Source organism: Brugia malayi (assembly GCF_000002995.4).
Source record: "Brugia malayi strain FR3 genome assembly, contig: Bm_v4_Chr2_contig_001, whole genome shotgun sequence".
Classification (NCBI taxonomy): Eukaryota; Metazoa; Nematoda; class Chromadorea; order Rhabditida; family Onchocercidae; genus Brugia; species Brugia malayi.
Window position 1 is genome coordinate 3,488,087 of NW_025062476.1, and position 24,560 is coordinate 3,512,646.

At 27.1% G+C, this 24,560-nt stretch overlaps 3 protein-coding genes across 3 annotated transcripts; all 3 read left to right on the forward strand.

Annotated features, from left to right (window-relative positions):
* Positions 1-1,779: 1,779 nt before the first annotated feature.
* On the forward strand, positions 1,780-4,338 carry Bm14233 (Uncharacterized protein; the record flags this gene model as incomplete). Its single annotated transcript, XM_043078297.1, has 2 exons — positions 1,780-1,917; positions 4,234-4,338. The coding sequence occupies 2 exons, from the start codon at positions 1,780-1,782 to the stop codon at positions 4,336-4,338; spliced, it is 243 nt and encodes an 80-aa protein (XP_042934231.1).
* A 3,158-nt stretch (positions 4,339-7,496) lies between these two features.
* On the forward strand, positions 7,497-12,937 carry Bma-pink-1 (Protein kinase domain containing protein; the record flags this gene model as incomplete). The annotated part of the gene is made up of 13 exons (XM_043078298.1): positions 7,497-7,607; positions 8,005-8,148; positions 8,358-8,439; positions 8,947-9,101; positions 9,266-9,399; positions 9,545-9,718; positions 9,934-10,100; positions 10,286-10,407; positions 10,683-10,777; positions 11,022-11,151; positions 11,344-11,502; positions 11,917-12,027; positions 12,767-12,937. The coding sequence occupies 13 exons, from the start codon at positions 7,497-7,499 to the stop codon at positions 12,935-12,937; spliced, it is 1,755 nt and encodes a 584-aa protein (XP_042934232.1).
* Positions 12,938-16,909: 3,972 nt separating this feature from the next.
* Positions 16,910-22,837, forward strand: Bma-cup-5 (the record flags this gene model as incomplete). The annotated part of the gene is made up of 13 exons (XM_001896180.1): positions 16,910-16,980; positions 17,455-17,629; positions 18,098-18,289; positions 18,488-18,698; positions 19,124-19,332; positions 19,604-19,706; positions 20,081-20,202; positions 20,477-20,626; positions 20,909-21,016; positions 21,125-21,247; positions 21,570-21,776; positions 22,235-22,364; positions 22,707-22,837. The coding sequence occupies 13 exons, from the start codon at positions 16,910-16,912 to the stop codon at positions 22,835-22,837; spliced, it is 1,932 nt and encodes a 643-aa protein (XP_001896215.1).
* Positions 22,838-24,560: the final 1,723 nt, after the last annotated feature.

Sequence of the window (24,560 nt, forward strand, 5' to 3'; positions counted from 1 at the left end):
ATCTTCCCTCTAATCTATTCACATAAACATATATAATTTTCAGTAGTAATTAGTATTTGCTTTTTACTAACAAAAGAAAGATACAAATTACACCTTTTTACTCATTTATACTAAACTTTTTTTCATGCCATACTCAAAATAGCTCTCATTAAGCATAAAATATGAAATTATAGTAGTAAAAATGTAACAGTGCTGAATTGTTAGTAAATCTTTCCATTCAAGTAATTAACCATTCATTTTTTTTTTTTTTTTTTCTTTCAAATAAGTAAGAAAAAAAGAAAAGTAGAATAAAATTAAACAATAAATATTTAAAAAAAGAATTCAATTTTATCATCCACTAATTTATCAATTATTCTCAGTTATTATCCTAAAATAATTATAATAAGATGACAGATCTACAGAATGATTTTTTTTTTTTGCATATTTTATTTGACATTAAATGAAATTATTGTATAAGTTGTCATCTGTGTGAGAATGAAATTGATATTATCTTAAGATTATTTTTGAAATATTACCCGAATTAATACTAGTAATCATTTTATACTATATTTATTAATTGTGTTAATAAGTAAAGCTATATCTAATTGAATCTCATAAAAAAATTATTTTTGAATTCATCAGTATACCATTATTCCCAGAAAAAAAAAATGATGAAAACTGAACTGTGCAACATTTTTTGAAATTATCTCATTTGCAGTATACTCTTTGTTCACTATATTTTTATTATCTTCTCCTATCTTTTCAAAAAATTTTAATTTATCTTTTTTTATATGTAAATCAATGCTATTGTTTTTTTTTTTAAATTTTATGTAAACGAAGAAAAAAAAGGAAAACTTTTTCAAATATTTTTTTTTTTTTTTTGTATCAGTGTTATTTTTTAGCTTATTATCATGTAAAGAAAAAAGAGAAAAAATTTTGTAATTATATTAAATTATTTTTTTTTAGATTTTATAATGATTTTGATGAATTTAATAAATATATTTAAATGCAATTATAACATTTTAAAATAGATTATCCATTTTTTTGCTTTTAATACTTAGTTAATTTAGCTCTTTTTTTTTTCGTTTTATTTTCGCCTACGCTCAATTTCGATTTCAATAAGGCAATTGTTTTTGTTGCAGATTGTTTCAAATAAAAAAAAAAAAACGAAAGTATTTAACGATTATATGCGAATATTTCATCTGTACTGAATAAATTTAACGAATAGAATGTTATCGGTTAATTAGTTTTTAATGCTTTAGCAATATTGAATGAGCAATTCACAGACATACACACATACACACACATACACACACACACACACATACATATATATGCTTGTATGTTTATATAAATGCATATTTTTTGTTTCAAATTGAAAATTAATTAAAGTTAGCTTTCATAGAATGATGGTGACAGCTTAACGTGACGCTAAAAAATTTAGATAAGTGACTTATTAGTTTGAAAAGTCATTGCTAACTTCTTGAAGTATAATGCAATTTCATTTCTGAATAATCATTATTGCATTATTTATTTACTAGTGATCATTATTATTTTCTATATGATTGAGTTTATCTGTGTGTAGCTTACTCATTATAGCTATTCATTTGCCAATGTTTTTCTTTAATATTATCTCACTATATTTTGCGCGTAATTTATAATTTTTGAAAATTTAAAATAAAACGATTGGAAATGCTTGGATAACAGAAAAACTTATCACAAAAACAAAAAACAAAAAAAAATCTGAAATTGATTTTATTTTATTTTTCAGGAATGCATAAAATATTGGCATATTTTAATATGTTATTACTGATAGCTGTAATATTGAATGATAGTAAAAATATAGGAGCGGTAATAGTTCCTTATTTTCGTCACCAACGTCATCCATTCAGGGAAGTATTACGGCAGCCTTTATTAATTGTACCAGTTGCTGATAGGGTTTGTCGTCTTTTTCCATTCATCATTTTCATAATTAAATAATTTATAAATTGAAATAATATTAATGAACTTAATATCATTAATTTCCTTCATGTAAAATTTCATTCAATAGATGATAGAAATATATATTATGATAATAATTGATACTGTAGAGGTTAATTTCAGTTGAAAACGTATTTGATGCAGAAGCAATTGATGCTAAATTAGAGAATTTTAAGAAAAGTCATTCTTTCACTTATATTGTTTACTTCGTTTAATACAAAAGTTAGATAAATAATAAACAAATATTTAATTTGTCAATTATTCAAAATATCTTCTCGGCATTTCAATTTTTTCATTTTGTTCTTTTACTTGAAAGAAGTGATGAGAATTTGAATATGGATAAATAAATTACTTATATGATGATAAAAGAAGAATGAAATTGATAATCTCATGATTTTGAAAAGAATTTCAATAGATTTATCATAGTTTGCATATTTTCTAATCTAACTATAAATTATATAAATTAACTATAAATCTGTCATCTTCAAGTTTTATTATTCGCAAAATAACTAACTATTCATCGCTTTAGTTGCAACAACAGAATGCTTATCTCTCTTATTTCTTCTTTGGCTGCTTTTTCTTCTTTAAAATTAATTTAGCTCATTGCATTAATGGCTTTGCTAACAGTTTATTTGATGCAGAATTTCAAAAGGATAGCAAAAAAAAAAGCAGGTTATAATAATAATTAATAATCATATTAATAGCAGTAAAATAATAATAATAATGAATAATAATAATAGTAATAAAATAAAGTAATAATAATGAACAATGATAATAATAAACATTTTTTCATACGTAATTCCTTTCAATAAGTGTTGATAGATCACACGGTATGTTCCTTCTGAAGTTAAAAAATTAAATTTTTGAAAAATTATAGTGATTCTTAGATACACCCCATATGCATATTTTCATTTTATTGAAATTAAATTTTAAGCAAGATTAAAAGTTAATTTTAAATAATTGAAGTCAAATGACCTTTATTTTGTTCTTTTTTTTGTTTTTGTTTACAAATAAACAATTTTATAATTTTCTCTCAGTTAATTTCTTAGAAATGTGACAAAGTAACAATTAACGACAAAGAAAAGAGAAGAGTACAAATAATAATTAGATTAGCAAAAGGATCTATTATATCAAGTGCATGCAGATAGTTAGCCAACGATATTCTAGTTAGCTAATATAATTAATTTTAATTTGCTAAGAGAGATAATATTTTAGCCATTTCAAAGAAATTGTAAATTCAGATGGCAAGCAAGCTGGCATAATAATTGAAAGGATCAATTATGTTTCGGGAATTTGCTAACTTTACTTCTTAAGGTTGCTACGTCATGAAAGTGATCATATCTACGTCTAAATTTGTTATGGTCGAAGCATAGAATTTTTTCTCGAAATGAGCGGAAGTAATTTGCTAACTTCTAAATTTCAATGTGAAAATTTAAAATTAAAATTCACTAAGTAGATGATAAATAAAGCTGATCTGCATTAAAAAAAAATTCAACCTTCCTGTTTGTCACATATTTTTAAAATTGTTAGAATTTATTATTAAACTCATTTTTGGAAAACTATTATTTTCTTAAAAATTTTTTTTCTAAGTTGAGTGTTTCCAGAAATTATAAGCAGTTAAACGAAATCGTTTAATTGCATCTATTTTAACGTTCTTTTTCTTCAAATAAAACACCCACTTTTTTTCTTAATAATGAGACGTACCATTTTTTATGTCATCACCTAAACAACAAGGATAAAATTATAGAATTAAAAGTTTTAAATCTCATAAATTTGTATTATGATATGAGGAAGCAAAATGGAGAATCAAATGTCAAAATTATCAACTACATCACTGCTATGATCTCAGAATGTAACTGCTTATCAGGAAATCGATTTGTCTCGGGTTCATCTTATTTCTAGGTGAATATTCCAGAGGAGAATATGTTGACCATTATTATTTTACACAAGAATTTAACTCACCATTAATTTATGAATTGTTTAACATAAGCTAGTTGACAAAATATGGATTTATATCAGTTAGCAATAAGTAATTTATGCTATTTGCCAACTCATAAAATATGACCAGTAATCCCCATAAAATATTTCGATGACAGTTTCTAGCCTAATCTAGGAATAGCTAATATCAAGATTAAATCTTAAATCTGGCAAAATAAATTGTCTAAGATTGAAAATTTCAAGATGTATAGCTTTATATTATTTGAAAAGAAATAAATTTCAATAGCTCATTATGGATAAAAATTTCATTAACGCAACAATTTATTACATCTACAGGATCGTTACCTATCTGGAACAATGCTAATGACACAGAAACGATCGCAACCAGATAATGATTTCGATTATGCAGATGATTTCGATCCAACGCAAATATTCCTTTGAGAAGAATGCATTCAATTCACTGATAAATAAATATCATTGGAGATGAGAAAAAAAAAACATTCCATATCTTTTCTTGCTATCTAACAATTCAATGATAGTCTCTGATGAAGTAGACAATATTGTATCTGTCATTTGACACTTCTATACATTTTGCATTTATTAAAATTTAACTTGACTTCAGTATTCATTCCATTATTTGACAAGTTAACGTAAAAGAGTGAGGAAGTAAAGCTGAAGAAAACTTGAGTCTTTATAGAATCTTCATTAAACAGAATTATCGGGAAGTGTCAATTTGATCATCCATTAAAATCATCACAAAGTAAAAACTATCACAAAGTTCAGATTGCTACAATTTTGACTGTTATCCTAAAATTGTGCATCTTTAATATTAACAGTATACGTTGGTACAAATGCTAGCACTACATTTTAACAATCAGTTTTGGAAGAATACCATCCAGATTTCACTCTTCTGATCCTACATCATTATTGATACAAAACAGAAGTATAGTTGCATATTTCAGTGATAGAAGTGGTTGAACACAATAAATTATCAGCAATAGATAAAAACTGAACAATTATACAATTTTATGTTTTCCTTTTTTTTTTTTTTTTTGAAAACAGTCACTCGTTTTTTCCAGAAGATTCAAATTTTCTGATGAAACAGAAAAAATCTGGAGAATATTCGTTCATGTCAAGTTAATGTGACTCCAAGTTAAGTTTGTTTTTTATCATGTTGTTTTCTTTTCTCGTCTATGAAGTTGTTTCTCATAATAAATTTTTGATAAAAGAACTATCCGTAGCTGTTTAACAAATAAGAATCGTTTGCCTTTATTTAAAAGTATACGCCAATTTATGGTTAAATAGAAATATTTCAAATAATAACGGTTACAATAACAACAACAATCCAAACAATAGTTTCAGCAAAAAACTTAACATCATTTTTTTCTTCTTCCTTTTAATTCATTGCAAGATTCCAAGATTATTTCTCTAAAAAAAAATCGAAACTTCTCAACTTTCTCCGTTAAATTATTTCCTTTGTAAATAAGTTATTTGACATTGTAGAAGGAAATGAAATTGAACACTGTTTGAGAAGAAAATGAAATTGACATGATTTAATGGATCTAAATGATAGACAAACATCTACGTGCATAACAAAAAAAAAAAATGAAATTTAATTGATGAGAATGAATAATATAAAGGAAAATAAAGTGAAAACCAAAATTCAAAATTTGTAATGTTATTTACAAATATTTTATAAGCAAATGATATCATACATAATACATTTATGTCATAGTTAACAAAAGAAACTACAGTAATTTTAGTTTTAGTACACTAACTTTAGTAAAGTAAAATCTGAAGAACTACTGTTATCAATAATGCTTTTGAAAGATTTAATCACAGTTTTTAGCTTCTTGGATGTAACAAATATAGTAATACATGCCTAATGTATGGAATACTGATTGCTCTCTCGCTCTCGCTCCCTCTTTCTATGGAGAGATGAAAAACAAATCAGATATGGAAATAAGAATCTAATGATTTCTTCCAAACACAATCAAATTCATTCCATCCTTATTTATTCAAGAAATGAAGCCTCTCATTGGATTTAGTTTTGCTGTAAAGCATGAAAAGTCATTACTATCATTATTAAAAGTTAAGCTAGTTTGAATTATATATTTTGTGATTGAATAAAGTTGGAAATATTTTCTTACACGAAAGTTCAAAAAAAAAAGCTATGAAAGATGTAGTTAAGCATTGTTTGAATCATTACTTCAGCGACTAAGCAAGAAAGATCAGAAGTGTTTCACATTCAATTTGTCAACAGGAATGACAACTTTGAATCAATATAATAGGAAAAAACTTTCACACGAGTGATAGAACCAAATAACATAGTATCAATAAATTAACATAAAACATACTGTAATCACTCAACGTTATAGCTATATTTATTAGCAAATACCTTCACACACACATTTAACAAAAATCAAAAAATACAGCTTTTAAATTACGAAACTAAAAACCACTAGCACAACTCCACCACCCTGGCACATTAGAGGATGATGGTTAACTACTCTGAGCAGAATAATCACCGATAAGGATAAGGCAAACCAATCTCACTTTCTTCACTTCAATTATACCGTAATGCAATTCGGTATCTCACTGGCGATAACCATTTTATGTCCTCTTTCACTTCTCGGTGCTTAACTTTTATTTAACACCAAACGTAAGTATGCAAGTGTACACATTTTTGTCACAAATTTAGATAGTTTTTTGAAATTCCCTTAGCTTACTACTCACTTTTTTCTACTGTATTTACGGAAATAGTATCGAATGTGTACTTATTTTATTTTACGTGAAAAGTACATGACTAAAGCACATTTGTTTGGTTGCAGTATGTAAAGAAGTATAGAGATCATCATAAGTCCTGAATTTGCGTGAAAAATCTGGATTTATACACTACTAAGTCTACTGCACATTCCACAATTGTACTTGAAATAGGGGTTAATGATACTTTATTGATTACGAGTATCTTTGAATCATTTCAACTATTCTTAGCCAAGTTAGATAACTAGAAAAAGCAAAGAATTTTTATATTTTTAAGTTTCTATCTATTAGGCATCTGTTGTTGATGAAATTGTCATCAACTCAAAGTAAGGATAATACCTTTGCAAGAGAAAAAGATTGATTTTTATATTAACAAAACCAAGCTGCTCAGTTCTGTTAATAGACTAAGTTTGATTTCGTTAATATAAAAGTCGAATTTTTTCTGTAAAATTTGAAATAATTCAAATTAAATCTGTTTTTCGTGTTCTAGATATGTTACAGTTACTCAGTTTCAATGATAATTCAATAATTACGGATATCTGTTTCGATACGTACAATTTATTTGACCTTGTCTTTCTATTATAGATAAATTTAATCAAATAAATTACGATTAGCTACAAGCATTATTAAGTTATTCATAGGCGATCCAAATTCATATTTTTAATGTACTTTGGTACTACTAGGATATATCGGAGTGAATGATACAGCATGTCATTTTATAGTTTTTTTATAAAATCGTGTCCAGAATTGATCAAATTTTAGTGATTTGTGCTATAATTTTACTAATGGAATCTAAACTTATTGGTTGTGTTTTTCCTTTCTAGAATCTTTGAAAAATGCGAAAATTTTGGTTTGCATTACGATTTTTGTTGAAACGATCCAGTACTACAATTCTGCGGTACAGTCGTCCGATATTAAAAAGTAAAGTACTTGGTCGTGATTTAACGGTTTGCTTTCTCTCTCTTTCTTCTTTATTTTAAGTTTTGTTAGCATCTATAAATTTAAAGAGAATAGATGGGAAGGAGGAATTTTGTTTTTAGCAAAAAGAAAGTAAAACAGTATAGTTTACTTTGTAGATATTATTGGGTAAGAGATTGTAGATGAAATAAAAAAGTATCTGAATTCTTTATGTCGAGAGGAGAAATACTGTAATATTATTGGTCTTCAAATTGAACTTGCCATTGCCATTCTTATTATTAGTTAAAGATCTCAATGTCATAAATATATATAAATCCAGATTGGACGTGATTGAGTTATTTCATTTTTTTTGAAAGAATCTTTTGAGTAAATTAACCTTGGAATCTTTTCTTTTTGAATTCTATTGTTTCATATCATTATTTTAAGCTCTGGAGGCGAATTATAATACGACCACTTGCGTTGACAAGTTATCAGAAGAATTGGAGAAGTAACAATTTGTTGGGTATCAGTCGATCAAATAGACCTCTATTGAAAATTTATTCTAACCCTGATGTTTCGGAAAGAATTAAGGTGATACCACTTTTTATTAATGCTAATCAAGAAGTAGGAAAATTATTTAGTTGATAAACCTGGTTATCTGTTAGAGGATTATTAATAATATAGGGAGATTTTTTAGAATTCATTTGATGCTGATTCTCCGGAACATTTTTTCACCGTACATACCCTTTGCATTTTTCTGTTTCACTGACTGAAAGAATGATAATTGCTGATATTTTCAGAAGTTATTTCAAACAAACACAAGGTATAATAGCGGATTACGAGTTGTGGAAATACCCAACAGGCTTGAGGACTATGAAATAGGTGAAATGCTGTTAATATATATTATTGGAATAGTTTTAAATATGTTGCTCTTCTCCTTCCTGTATAATGGCTTATCTTCGCTGTATATCCTTTTCTACTGGAATGAAATAGGTGGTAGTAGTGGAAGGAGAAACTCTTATATCCATACCATTCGCTAATCGCTTGAACGAAAAATTAGATCGCTTGGGTTAATTTTTAGAGAGAGGAAAGAAGGAAAAGGTTAAGGAGCTGACTGTAGGAACTTTTGTCTTGCTAATCCATTTTTATTTTTCTTTAATATATATCATTCACTTTTTTCTTTCACATCCATCCTTTTTCCATTTTTTCCTAGTGAAAGTTGAATATTTCTAATTGAAAGAGTGAAAGGTGTTTTTCTCAAACACAAAAGAGTGTTTTTCTCCTGACAATCGTAAACAAAACATTTGTTGAATTCAATTTTGAATGTCTAATTTTCAGTTTTCTTTTGAATTGTACAATCATCTGTATTGCCAAAGTTTTCATTTCAAGGTAGTAATATTGCTTGCGGTTGTGATGCTGCTGTATATGAAGCGCGTATACGTACATTAGAGAAAGCTGAAAGGCTTCCTTCTAGCATTTGTGCAAACTTACCTTTCACTTCTTTTTCACAAAGGAAGCAGTCGGCTACGAAAGATCCTGTTGTTGTTAGTTTTTTTCTCTTTTCAAATTTATTGAGGTATTGAGTTTCTGAAAATTCGACAGAACTAGTTTCCTCAAATTAAAAACAGAAAAAAATTTTTTTTTCAAAATATATTTCGTTAGTTTTTCTTCTTTTATTTCAATTTAAATAAAAAAATGTTACACATAGGCATACCCATATGCACTGAAAATGATGTATAATTATGAATTTGATGCGTCAGAAAGGCATCTATGGATAGATATGGGTACAGAACTAGTACCATTGATCGAAAAACCGCCAGAGCTGATTGGTTTTATGGCCAAGTACGTTATGTTTTTTCAGTCAGTTTTTACACTTTTTTTTTTAAAATGGATTTTACGAAATTTGTGTCTTCACTAAACATGAAGATTAGAGTCACGTAATAACACTTTACATCTTAGAGGATAATAGAAATTAAGATTTTTGCAGTATGACTTTTTTGCCGCATGGGCATCCAAATATAGTGCAAATGTATAAAGCATTCACAGACTGTATGCCAATATTGGAGGATGCTCGACGTTTGTATCCAGAAGCTCTGCCAACAGCTAGTTTTTATGGATTGATTGTTGATGAACCCAAAACACTGTTTATAGTTATGAGAAGGCAAATAACTTGCGGTACTTCAGTAGGTTAAAGTTCTTAACATAATTTTTTACATAGTATTTCCTTTGCTCACTTTGACTTTTTGTCTATTTTATAATGAAGGTAATGAGTCGAAAAATTTAGAGCAAAATTTTTATTTGTTAGATAACGTCTTCCATTTCCTATTTTGGGAATCTGTCAATAGAAATTTAAGAAAATAATGCTCTAGTTTTCAGATATCGAATGACTTTACGAGAATATGTACTTACGCATAAAAGAAATTATTGGTTTGGTAAGATTATGTTTGGACAACTTCTGGAAGCAATTGTTTACCTTTATAATCATCGAATTAGTCATCGCGATATAAAATCAGATAATATTCTACTCGATTTCGATTCCGATGGCAAAGTTTTCATTGATTTTTCTTTCCTTTACTTATTTCAGTTTGAAGTTGGCATCTCACATCTTTCTAAGCAATGGTTTTTTATATCCTTTTATATCCTAGAAATTACTTGCAAAAAGTTTTTCCTTGTCTTTCAGATGTTATGAGATACGTGTTTCATTATGTTTACAAAATATCTTATTTAGATGATGCACCACATTTGGTACTGAGCGATTTTGGTTGTGCATTAGCAACAGGGTCTTGGAAAGTACGTTATGACTTGGATACGGTCCATCTTGGAGGAAATTTGGCACTAAGAGCTCCAGAAGTAAACTCTTTGATAGTTTATTCGTTATTTGATTTTTCCTTCAAAAATTTATTTAGTGTTGGGTTTTCTTAAGAAAGAATTTACAACTTAACACATTTACAATATAGTGTCATTTCTTCCATACTTAACTTTCTATTCTTTCTGAAAAAGATCAATATCTTACAGTTTCCATGTCAGTAATATGCAGAATACTTTATTACGCCAGTTTTGACTTCATTTAATTGATTATTAGTTTGGAAATTTCATTGTAAGAAACCTCCATATCAAATTTCCAGATCCGTTGCGCTCATCCAGCTCCCAATAGTTGGGTTGATTTTCATATGGCAGATCTTTGGGCTGCTGCTACAATTGGATATGAAATTTTTACAAGGCAAAAGTTTAATTTTAAAATTAGTGAAGTAATCCACGCATACTGAGGTCATTGTCATCGACGGTGATTGTCGTTCGTATAATCTGTAGAAAGTAATTTCTGATGCATCGTGAAGTCAAAAATTAATTTACAAATTTAGAATGTATTTCTCAAATGGATTCATAATTTTCTAAAAATTTAACGTTTAGATTTGTTCAGAATTTTTCGTTAAAAGAGCAAAATAAAACCTTCAAATCATTTGCAGAACAAATCCGTTCTACAATCATATGAGAAGCGATCAGTATGTGGAATGTGAACTGCCACCGTTGCCGAAGAAGGTGGACTGTTCAGTAAAAATGGTTATTCGGGATATGCTACAAATTGATCCAAATAAAGTATTATATTTTAATACATGTATTACAAAATTAGCCTAATTAGAAAATCATATTTCCACTTACGGAAAATCATGACTGCTGATAAATAACACTTAATAAGCAGCATTTTCCTGAAATGCATCTTCCTGTTTAAAATGTGAATCCCACTAGCTTACCTATTAGAGTTTAGTTGTATCACGAAACATTTTTTAGCGACCAGATCCATCTGTCGCGGCAAATGTTCTTAGTATATCATTGTTCCGGTTTGGTCATAATTTGCGTCAACTCCTTTATGACTGTGGTTTTGATGAAACATTGTTTGGTGGAAAAATTAACGATTTAAAGAATGCTGCAAGTAAAACTCTGGAAGCGGTAAGTATTTCTATCAGTTGCTGGCAAGACCTAATTCAGTTTTCAACTTTGAGTAGATTTGATCAGAAAAGTTCTGTTTGCTGTTGAATTTATTATTTCTAATACTGAAATAAACTGAATGTACAGTAGAGAATAGATTGAGGTATAGCAAATGCAGACTTAATGGTTCAACTTACGAATGTATTATTTTGATAATATAATGTTGTAAAATTGATTTTTTTTTATTTAAGGTAATGGAAAAGATAGTTTCTTTTATAGTCTTTTATAGTGAATCCTTATGACTCATATTGGGCGTTTGGAAAATATTACAATCGTATTTTAAAAGAAAATATCATATTAAATAAAATTGAAATTTATACGCGCACAATTTTCAAAATACTTCATTTAAACCAATTTTTTTTTTTTTAAATTCAGCTTAAAGAAAAGATGACAGCATCGGTGAATAATTTTACTCTTCTGTTTGCCGCGGAAACAATATTAGCTCGAAATATTCATCCAAATGTGATCAGTACAGCTGAACTGCAGGTTGTGCTTTTTGTTCGTTTGTTTTTTTAAAAATTGTTTTGTGATTAAAACATTTGAATTTACCGCTAAGTCTTTTTTTTTACAGAAACAATTTAGCTTTAAGTATTCAGCAGATAAGGTCAGTATTAGGTTTTCTGCTTAAATTCTCTTTTGAGTTATAATAAATTAATTTATTTGTTTTTTGGAGATTATTTTTTTGATTTATTGAGAATATTGACTTTATATGACTGAAAATGGCTATTTTATGTCTGCTAAAAATTTATTGGTAATAGAAATAAATCAGTATGCCACTAAATTAACTTTAATGCACACTTTTATTAACTGTCATTATCTACACGTTTTTTCATTGATAGACTGCGCATATCTACAGCTTATCAAACAAGCATAGAAAACAATTTTAATGAGTTAGATACATCGAGATTTTCTAAAGCATGTTTGAAAATGAAATGAAAAATTAAAAAGCGAAATGCTTAGAAAATAAAGTTTCTTTGTACGGAGTCATATAAAATTTTATGTTGTATAGCAGATCATCTATCGGTCTAGTATAATTTGTTAAGATTAATTTTATTAACATAATAATCGTGTTATGATGTTGAAGCTACTAATGTTATACTATTCGTGAATTCTAGACAGCAACTTTGATGATATGTTTCTATGCGAGATTTAGATCGAAATATTGTTAAAGGTAAGCTAAACATCAGCTTTTTTTTTGTCTATATTTATATCATTTTATTTCTAGCTTCGCGCAACATTTCTATCCCGAATTGATCACGAATACATTTGGTCAGCTTTGAGCTATTTCTGCCATGAAGGCAACTCATCAAGAAACCACTCGAACTTTTTTACTACAAAAATGGGAGATCCAGTATTTGCAGCTGGCGATTCTGTAAATAATTTTATTAACATGTAAATTCTTTGCTATATTAGTGATAATTGAGGTTATTAGTTGAGAATGGGAAATCTAAGAAAGTTGCTTCGTTCTTGCGTACATGTAAGGTTCATATTATTAATGGTTCTTTAATTAAGAATTAATTATATTTCTTCAGATTTTATAGGAAGACGATCGAACTCTTCTGTATATTTCATTAAGTTTTAGTGCAGTCTCTTAATTACTCATTTACTTGGTTAATTAACTTGTTATTACCCAGTCTCTTGTAATTTTTCCGTTTACTCTTAGTAATAAAACTTTCACACAACGATTACTCTTCAAAGTTTGCATATAATTTGAAATCATCAAAAGTAATCACGTCAAATATTTTGTTGATTGCATTTTTCAAGGCATCATGATTATATTATTTCTATGTTCAAGTTGTAAAATATACTTTGAGTTCATTCTTATTTTCTTCAGTTCACGTATGTTTATCTGTAATTTTTTTTTTTCTGACTGTTTGACATAGTAGATAGTAAATATTTCAGTGAATTATACTAACTTTTAGAACAGCAATTTTTTTTTTTTCAGTCGTGTTGTATTTATAATGTATTTATAATTGCTTTTCAATTAAATGACCTGAAGAGGATACGAGAGTTTCACTTCTTTGTCACTAATTTGAGATTGTTTTGTGCATTTCCAGATTTTAACCATGTATTTCAGGACCCCATGGTGCAATTTGTATCCTAGTTAATTTTTTTTTTTTTACTTTATTACCTGCAGAGATAAAATATTGCATCATTCTGTACAAAGAAGTCAATTTTGTATACTTAAACTTGATGCTTACTTTTTTTGATATGTTTTTATAAATACGTACTATGTGAAAAATTTGGAATGAAGCGTTCATTTTGAGAAAATTATCCTGTAACTTTCCAGGGTATTTCTCTTTGCGGTGTTATATATCTAGAATTTTGTTTTATTTTTTATATGCTTTATTACTAGATAACAATTCTTTTTAGAGGACAGAACTCATCCACTTATCATATTCTTTGTTAATTAAACAAGTTTCTCAAAAGTTACTCAGTGTAAAAACTATTTTTTTTTTTTGGAAGCACTAGTTTTTTTAGGTTGAGTGTTATTACGTTTTTGATTATTAGTTGTAGCTACTTCCTTTGTTAATAATACTAATTCATTTTAATTTTTTACCTAAAACATAGACTCAGTATGAAGTCATCATCTGAACTTTTGTTTACTGCCAATGAGTTTATGTTTTTATTATTTTTTTTCGACTGCTGAGAAGGAAAGGAAGTTTTGGATCTAGTTGTGCTTATTTAACTTATCTTCGGTAATCGATAATCGAATGGTTTTAATGATCAAGATATTTGAATAATATCATAGAATTTGTTCGATCTTTTCATTCCTTCCCTAACATAATAGAATTTTCATTTCTTATTTTTGCCATTTTGCCATGTTTCTTTCTCTGAAATAAAATTTGAGTAATCTATCATTTCTTCCTATAGAAAATGAATGAATGCATTTTATGATAAACATTTGAAAATCCTTAACAATTTTAGTTGCATTCTCCTTTTCAAATCTATTTTCAGATCATTTTAATATATATTTATTCATACATGTGTGATGGTATTGAAAGAACGTACAAATATTTCCATGTTTTTATGTTCATATTTTTATGTTCACTCATCGTTATTGATTGCTTTATCAAACTTTATGATAGTTTTGTTTGATTTATCAGAAATTAGAGATCTATTTATCCTGGGGATTATTTATTTATGTTTCTTCATTTGTGGACTACAAAATAGGCAAAAAAAAAAAAAAAAAAAGAAAAAGCAGAAGTTGGGGGAGAAGTTGAATCTCATAAAATAGCATAAGTGACCGGTCCAGAAGATCGATGCTATATTATTTTATAATATTTTTATATATGATGAAAGTGTGGAATATTTGAAAACTAACGATGTAGTTGAGATAATTTTGTGAAAGTTACTAGCTTATTAGCTTATGACAATTTGAATACTTTCGATTTATTCTGATTCTTTCTAAAATTTCTTAAATGAACAATATATTGAACAAAATAGGAACATCAGCGAATTAAAAATTCTATTGCTAGAAATTAATTGCTTTTACGATTAATTCCATCAACTCTATGATGACCCTTTATTTAAGTTATTATATGTATATATTCATAGTATACTTAAAATATCGAATAATTTTATGTAAGATAGCAGCTAATAGCTATTATATATTATTAAAAGGAAAAAAAAATATCGAAAATTTCCAAAATTGGAGAGTTTAGTAAGTCTTTAGCTTAATTATATGAAAGTTTCATATTTCATCAAAACACATTAAATTTTTTGCTCACATTTCACTACTTTGTAATTTACAAGAACTAATTTAAAAGTGTAAAAAAATAAAAATTAAGAATTAATCCAGAAAAAAAAAAGCCAAACACTCAATGCTTTTCTGTTGTTGCATTCACAAGAAGCTATATTTGAGAAAAAGCAGAGAGGAAAGAAAAAAAATGAAAACAAAAGAATTGTTTAATCAGTGAATGTGCGGTAACAAAAATTAGAATGAAATGATAGTTTATATGGGAGTAGGTAAATTTTATTGATAACAATATGACTAAATGATGATAAGAAAGATATATTGTAATGATATTAGTAGTAGTGATAATGTAGACTGTTTCTGGTCATCCATTCATTTCTATCGAACAGAATTACAACTTATTTTGATAATTTTCTTTCTATGAAATTGATCAAGTAAGATGGTCTTGTTATTGTTATTGTTATTATTGTTACTGTTATCGTAATCATTAGCAAAACGAATGGCATGAATTACAATTACATCAGTTACTTGTAATGCTAGAAATAAATTATGTAGACTTAGAACTTGATAATTGTACTAACGCGAAGTAAAAATTAACAAAAATACATTAAGAATTGATTTATATTTGTAAGATAAATTTTGATTTTTCAAATTTCAACTTTTCCTTTTTTTTTTTTTTTTTTGCAGAATCATTCAACATTAACTACCACTTAGTGATGGAGTAGAAATGTCATGATGATATGATAAGTGATTGAGATGTTAAATTATACTAAAGGTGACGATGCTATTCTGCAAAAATAATTGCATTTTGGAGAGTAAATTTGAATTTATTATAATTATTCTTTAATACATCTGTATTAGTTGAACTAAGTGAGATATTTCAATAAGAAATTGCTTTGTTTATTCTTGTAGTAATGGAATTTGTTGTCATTTCCTGGTTTAAACATATTGTTGATATTACCAATTTATCTTTACTATTCTATGACATAACTCATTCTGAAATGAAATCAAAAATTTGCTTTCTCATTTTGCCACTTCATTAGTCTGTGAAATAATAACTAATATAAGTTATTTAATGAAGAGAAAAAATAACAACAGGAATTGAGCATAAAAATGATATTTAATATGGTCAATCATATTTTTCAATATGAAAGAACAAAAATTGAACAATGCAAGAAAATAATTATTTTCGCATCATCTAATATACTGTATTTAAAAAAGATAATTTAGTTATTTATTTTTAAGTAATTGTATTATTTACTCTTTTCTTCATCTAATTTGATTGAATTATTGAGAAGCAACCAAATGGTTTGGATAAAATTTTTTTTTTCGCTTGGAAATTCGTATTTAGAAATTTCATTATTTTTAAATGACTTTCATTTCCCCATACAACTCTCAATTATTTTATCTCCTTAATCCTGTAATTATTTCTCGAAATTTAGGATTAGTCATTCTAAAAAAAGAGTTTAAATTTTACTAATCATTTTAATATCTTGAATTTAACAATCAGACTTTTAGAATCTGAAAATAAATTGTTTAATTTGAATATAATTGCTCATCTGGTCAATGCTCCGAATGGTGTAATTACATTTTTCTTTTTCGTGTTCTCTTCTCAGTTACTCGATTGTTTATCCCTTAATAATGTCTTTTGTGTCATTCGATATTTTGCAGATGCATGAAGGACGACAGGTAACCGGTGACAGTTTTAACGATATGCAACCATCATCGGCTGAATTTGATCGGTTATTTTTTGTATAATGAAAAAAAAAAAATTTTAATTAATGGTAATTAGAGATACTAAAAGGTAGGAAAAGGAAAGAATTTGAAGAAATGCAGAAATAAGTTTAATTTAGGTTCATTTTTTGTTAATCTCAAATATTTCTTTGTGGGATAAAAATTTAACTATATTTAAGGATAATAGTTGAAGTCATACTTTAATTGAAAGCATCTTTTTTGATATCAATATTTGGCACTATTTAAATATTGATTACTTAGTCAAATTATCAACTAATATCCTTTCTGCTTAATATAGGTCAATATATAACACTTTTTTAGTCAGTGAGAAATTGCTTTTTCTTACCATGTTTTGTAATTATTATTCTAGCCTCATTAATAGGAGATAACAAATGAACTGTTTAAGTTACAAATTTATTTTCAAGTGGCATCAAAATTTCGGGCAAAATTTGCGAATAAGACAGGTAAAATTGTTTTTACAGGATGCAACAAGATATCCTGGAAACTTTATCAGCATCAAATCGTAAAGATGGCGAACGTCTACGTCGACATTTGCAATTTTTTTTCATGGATCCAATAACAAAATGGAAAATGCGCCATCAGTTTCCTTTTAAATTAGTCTTACAGATTTTCAAAATCGTTTTTATTTCTGTACAAGTAAGAGCTATATTCTTTCAAACTGATTTGATGAGTATTTGACAGTGCTAGGATTAATTTTGTTTTTTTGTTTTTTTTAATACTAATAAGATATTTCTCTTCGAAAATCTGTTTCATTCTGCTTTCATAAATATTCTTTTCATGTTGATTTTCCTATATATAAGGATTAATTGATTCATACTTCCTTTATTTTTTTGATTACTAGTAGGATAAATTTAAAATTTTTTTTTAAATTTATTGAAAAAAAAGATACTTTGAATTTTACATAGTTTACAATAAAGGAAGAGGTAATGCCACTTAGGAAACTTTATAATTTTCAGCAAAAATATTAGATTTTAATTAGCTCTTCAGTAAATTGAGTGCATCGTGTGGATACGAAACTATAAATCACTACTTATACTAATTAATTAATTATCATCAATTACTTCTGATTGACTGGGTAAATTCATCATTACGTCTTTTTTCCAGCTAATGCTTTTTGCCGAATTACGTATGTTACATGTTGATTTTATGGATGAAACACATGCGGTAATCCGACATAAATTTTTAAAAAATTGGAATAATGAGCGTGATGCACTCATTTATCCACCGTCATCTGGTCGGTATTCCGTTTACACCGGTACTGATATTGTTGATCAGTTTGCATTCATGGTTGTTGCTGTAAGCTTCTCTTTTTTTTTGTGTATGTGTGTGTGACTACAAATCATTTCTAATTCACAAAGATGCGAAAGTTTTTTGAAAACTAATAAGTATGAATAATCAGTTTATGGAATTTTAGTGTTAAATTTTAAAAGATGATTTAAAATGTGAATTGAAATTTGAAACTCTTGTCAATGCTGGCATATATATCTGTTCTAGTATTATTCAATCAAGGAAGACTCATTTGCCAGTTTTTCGTATGATACGTTGAGAAATCAGGATATCTACACTTCGGTGCAGATTAATGATCCGAAATTTGTTGACAATATTTCCATTGACGATATACCACCGATGCAATTTTGCTTAAAAAAAATTGCTAATGTGACGGTTTTTAACAACACTTATGAATTTGATATTTCAGAAATTAATGGTGAGGAATTGTTTTGATTGATATTAATATTTATTTATTTATATAATATTTCAAATTTTAGACTAATTTTCATTTTGGAATATTTTTTGGAGATTTCGAAAAGCTAATTTTGTATTTTCAATAACTAGATCCAGTTGTCCGTTATACATTTATATATCCTTTATATGGAAGCATTACTTTTAATTATATCTTATGAAATTACAAAATAATTTAAAACTCTTGGCTGAAAACTGATTTCAATACCTTTTCATTTGAAATATTGGCAAATTTCTTTTTGATGTCCAGATGACTATACTTTCTCGCACCAAAATGAAAGTGAAAACAGAATATTGATTGGAAAGATTACCACTCAAAAGTAAAAATAGGTGAATTTGCTGTCGAACCTTTTTATCGTTGTAATTTTTCCAGTCGAGACACATTTATAGATTGTGTATTATTGAAATTTAACAAAAATGAAGTGGAAGAAATCCGTCGAAATGCAAGTTCAATGAGAAAATTCCTTGAAGAACGCAAGATTACATTTAAACCGGAAGATGCTTTGATCATATCAAAAGGTGTATTGAGCTTCAACTTACGAACGATTCATTTCAGTACAATTTCAACTGATGAGCGACCAGAATGTTTTTTAATTCAAGTAAATTTTTATCAATTCTTCGTGAAATTTATCGCCTTTTCTACTATAATTAATAACTGTTCGTCAGATTTTTGTGGCATCAAATTATCATTTCAATTATAATATTTAATCTGCTAGAAAAAAAAAAAAAAATTACATGTAGTAAACATTAACAGTAGTTAGAATAGCTACTGTTGATTCCAGTAGTCAGTGATATGATAATTTTTTCTTTTTTAGTCTTTTTCCTCGATATCGTAATCTTCACTCATACATAATAATACTGACTATTTAGGTCTCAATTATTTTCGACAACTCACGACATACTGGTCAAGTATACATTTCTCTATCAACAGTTATTAGTTACGTCACTCTGTGCAATGGTCGAGTTGTACATGGTATGTATCAGTTATCAAATAATCTGAATGATTTTTTAGTTCATAGAATACTAAGTTTGTTTTTCTCATCTTTTTTTTTTTTTTTTTTTTCGTTTTTCCGTCTTTTAGAAAAAGAGAAAGACGAGCTATGAACCATTTAGTAGAAATGTTTACCAAATGGTTCATGTATCTATACCTTCTTGTTGATTATGTTTAATTTCCTAGAAAATACAAGCTTGCATCTTTGAAAACAAGAAACATGGTGTTATAAGTATTAAAAAGAAAGAAAAAAATGCTGGAAATGTCAACTCACTTGCATTAGTGATAAGAGATCAACTTTCTATGTTATATATCTGTTTGTAAATGATATGTATCTGTACCACTTATCATATCAGGAGATGGTACATTAACAGTAAGTATTATTATATTTATTATTGATGTTTTGGTTTTGTTGATGTGTATCGCATCGTTAATACTCTGTTGTCGTGCTCTTCTTCGAGCTCATCTCCTGAAATTGGTGAGTTTAAATTTTTTTTTTTTTTTTTTTTTTTTTTTGTGTTTAAAATCTCACTGTTAATATCAGGCCATCAGCTTTGATTATCATCTATCTGTACGGTCATATCATTCCTTATATTTATTGATCTTCTTGTGTTATACTCTCTGATTCACTTTTTTATTCGAGATTTGCAATTCTATAACTGTTCGCAATTTATTTCATTTACTGAAAGTAACGAATTTCTTATGACAAATACATATCAATTTTTAATTAATACTAATTTGTTGTAATTTAGGCAACGGCAAAATTTGTTCGGAATGTGTTGCGACGTGAGTTATCGCTAAGTGATCAGTTGGAATTCCTAAATTTTTGGTATGTGATGATTGTTGCAAACGATATATGTATTATCTGTGGCACTCTTTGCAAAATCACAATTGAATTCAGAGTAAGTCTTTTTACCATTGTATTTGCTGTTCTGAAAATCTATCAGAAATTTTATCAAAATGTAGGGTGACAAACTTTTAAAGCATATTGAGCTATTACTGTGAATATACTTTTAATCTTAGGCTTAAATTCTAGCCACAGAAAATTTGGGTAGAGGAAAAATCCTGTTATATGGAAGTTGACTTCATAAAATTGTTAAATCTTTAACGGTTTTGTGACTTCAAATCTCAGCTTAAAATATTTTTTTTTTTTTTATTGATATAAATTTTCATAAACATTTCAGGATTTTGATAATGATTTGTTCACCACATCTGGTGTATTACTGGGCACTGGTGCCCTTTTAGTGTACGTTGGTGTACTACGCTACTTCTGTTTCTTTTCAAAATATAATGTTGGTTTATGTTCGTAAAAAATTCTTTATGTAGTAATAAAATACTTTTAACTGTGAATTTTATCTTTTAGGTATTTTTTTTTTTTAGTAGTAACATTTTTGTTTTAGATATTAATTTTAACAGTGAAGAAATCGTTACCAAATATTCTTCGCTTTATGTCATGTGCAGCTGTTCTTTACGCTGGTTTTCTTATTGCCGGATGGGTTATAATTGGACCGTATAGTTTAAAGGTTTTTTTAAAAGAGATATTATGCAGAGTGTTATTTTAATTTTATCATTAAAGAGTTTGTCTAATTGATCATCCTAAATTGATATGATTGAATTTGGCAACATAAGAATTATTACTGATATCATAATATATGCCATCCTATTTTACTTATTGACGTGCCGTTAGTGATTACTTTAAACTATTTAATGAATTATAATATCTTATTTTACGGTATAATTGAAGTTATAGGAAATATTTTCCGTCCTAATTTTTTACTCTGCACTAAATTGTTATTCTTTATCCGGTTGATTCGAAATTTTCTGTTAAATTCAAGATAATTTCAGTTTCGCACATTAGGGAAATCATCAGAAGCATTATTTTCACTAATAAATGGTGATGATATGTTCGCTACATTTTTCACTATCAACGATTCTAATACAATTATTAATATAGTTGGCACAGCTTACATTTATGTATTTGTATCTTTATTCATTTATGTAGTTTTATCACTATTTATTGCTATTATCATGGATGCTTATGAAGTCATCAGGGTATGTTTCCTAAAAATTTACCAAATTTAAAAACAGTCTTTCCTCAATATTCATCATTTTTTCTTCTTATTTAACGTTTTTGATTATGTTACTTGACTAATAATAATACGTTAGAAATAAGAATATAGTCTTGAAAGAAAATTATTTCAAATCTAGAAGAGAGTTTCTTGATAATTGAATTAAAAATAGACAACTCAAGTAATTACTTTGAAAAGAAAAATGGCAAATGCATGAATACTTTGAATACCCAAATTAAAAAATTAGCATAATAAAATTTTAGCCTTATCGTTGCTTGATATTATGTAAGTAACCATTAGCTACTCTTCCTATTTATTATTGTTGCTATGTATCACTGAATTGAAGATTTTCTCAGCAATAATTTCTAATATTGTAGTGTTGAAAAAAATTTCTTAAGTTAATATTACCATGTTGATTTTTCATATTTTCAAAGATTACAGGATCGCTATAGAGGTCAGGAAAGTGAAGAAAAGTCACTGTTACAACTTTTATGTGCAGGAGATTCATGTAATTTAACGGATGCTGAGGAAAGACGGCTTGAGTATTCTTCAGGAAACTTACTCAAATTAGGTAAAAAAAAATTTTTCCTGCTATTCTTTCTAAACAGATTTATGCAGGTGTATTCAAGGAATTAATGTAAATTATGTTTCTAGTTTAGAATAAATTCCTAATATTTTTGAAGATTCCATTCAAGTTTTGTTGAAATATAGCAACATGTATCTAAAAAAGTTTTGAAACAAATTTGAAATAAGATGGTTCTCTGGCTGATTTATATTTTATATTTGATTAGAGATATGGTTTTTTTTTTTTTTTTTTTTTTTAAGATTTTTCGATTTTTCATGTTTTTCTGAAAGTCAAAAGCTGTTGTTATGAGGATAATACCAACTTTGAACTACTTTTTATTTATTATAGATTGCTGTGATTTGTTTCGTCAACTAATCGGACCATTTTGTAATTGCTTTGGTGTTATGCAACAAGAACCACCATATAATTCATTTGAAAATTCAAATGAATTTACTAATAATCGTGATGTAAATACATGAATTTATTGAATGAAAGGCTTTTTGCATGTTCAATTGTCAAGATTTCAATCATAGATGATAGGGTTTAAATATAAGTATAACACAATAGCACAATCATATTAACTTATAATAAATATCCGTCTCTTGAAAATGTTCATCTATATTTGAAATAAAATCTATTCCAATCAATATTTTCCTGAGAAATTGTAAGCATACAGTGTGTAATTGAACTAAGCATTTAATCTATCTAGATCTGTATTTGTTTGTATAACTTCGTACTTCAAATAGTGCATGCAACGCACAATAATACATATATTATGCATGCTTTATTGTAACCTTATCATATATATATATACTTTCTATATTTGTTATTCTTAGTTGTTGTATTCACAGATTTTCTATTCTTTCTGGATTATTTCGATTATTTTCTAAACGATATATGATATAAATGATTTGATATATTATCCTATATTGCTTGTATATTTATCAATTTATTGCTTCAATGTATGCAAAGAACATTGAAAATATTTATAGTTTCACTCAAAAGTTTAGATTTTACAATTAAAATTTTATTTAAAATTTACACATGTATTCATTGAGAATTTGCTCTTTCAATTGAACTTTTTGGTCCAATTAATAGTTGTTTTTTTTCTCATTTAGAAAATTAAATTTTAGCAGATAATAATTAGTAGCTATTAATTTATTTTTCTGGTATAATTTTATGTCATTTCTTTTTCCATAGCGATCAAAATATTTTTGTTCATTTGTAATAATCATTTCTTCAATTTGATGGGAGAAGAGCAAAAAGTGATTTATATATTTTTTCCATGCATTTAATTTCTAGTTCAATTTTTAACTCCTTATACTTCTCATCTTTCTTCATTTTCCTAACCTATTGCAATTTGAGTTAATCCAATATAATTGGAATAATTTTTGAAATACTTTAACCATTGTTTATTTTCAACTAAAACTATCGCTGAAAAAAAAAAAAAAGCAAAATTTGTTTTGTTGTAATTACAAAGTTAAAAGAAAAAAAAAACACAATTTCCCATTTAATTTCTCATAAATAACAAAAATATTAGGCTATTAAATCATTCGGTACCATATAATAATGCTGTGGTCAATTATTTCTGAAATTACTCAAAATGTTCACTTGCAGCACATTTGCTTTTGTTGAAATAACTGTTATTTGTTTCAAAAAATGCTTAATTTGAAATTCAATTAAATAGCTAAAGCGGAAATTAAATGTGAAATTTTATGATTCCACGTGTTGCTGTCGTGAAAGGTTTGCCTGGTTGATATTCGAATAATTGCAATACAGTAGGAAGATTAATAAACCTTTATTTTCCGAAAATGTATTATTAATAAACTGAGCAATAAAAAAGAGAATTTAAAATAAAAAAGAAGAAAGGAGGAATTGAGGTTGGTTGACAAAGGAGTAGTCGACAACAATGACAATGATCACCCCCCTTTGTTTATTAGAATTGAATTTATATGAGTGAGGATTGGGTGTGTCTAAGATAAAATCACATGTGTAAAGAATTTAAAGTGTTTACAAAGAAGATATTAAAATGAAAGCTAATTTCAATTTTACATAAAAATCATACGTGTGAAGAATTGGAAGTGTTTACAACGAAGAGATTAAAATGAAAGCTAATTTCAATTTTACAGAAAAAATTACATGCATGAAGAATTGGATGTGTTTACAAAAAGGAGATTAAAATTACATGTGTGAATTGTTTAC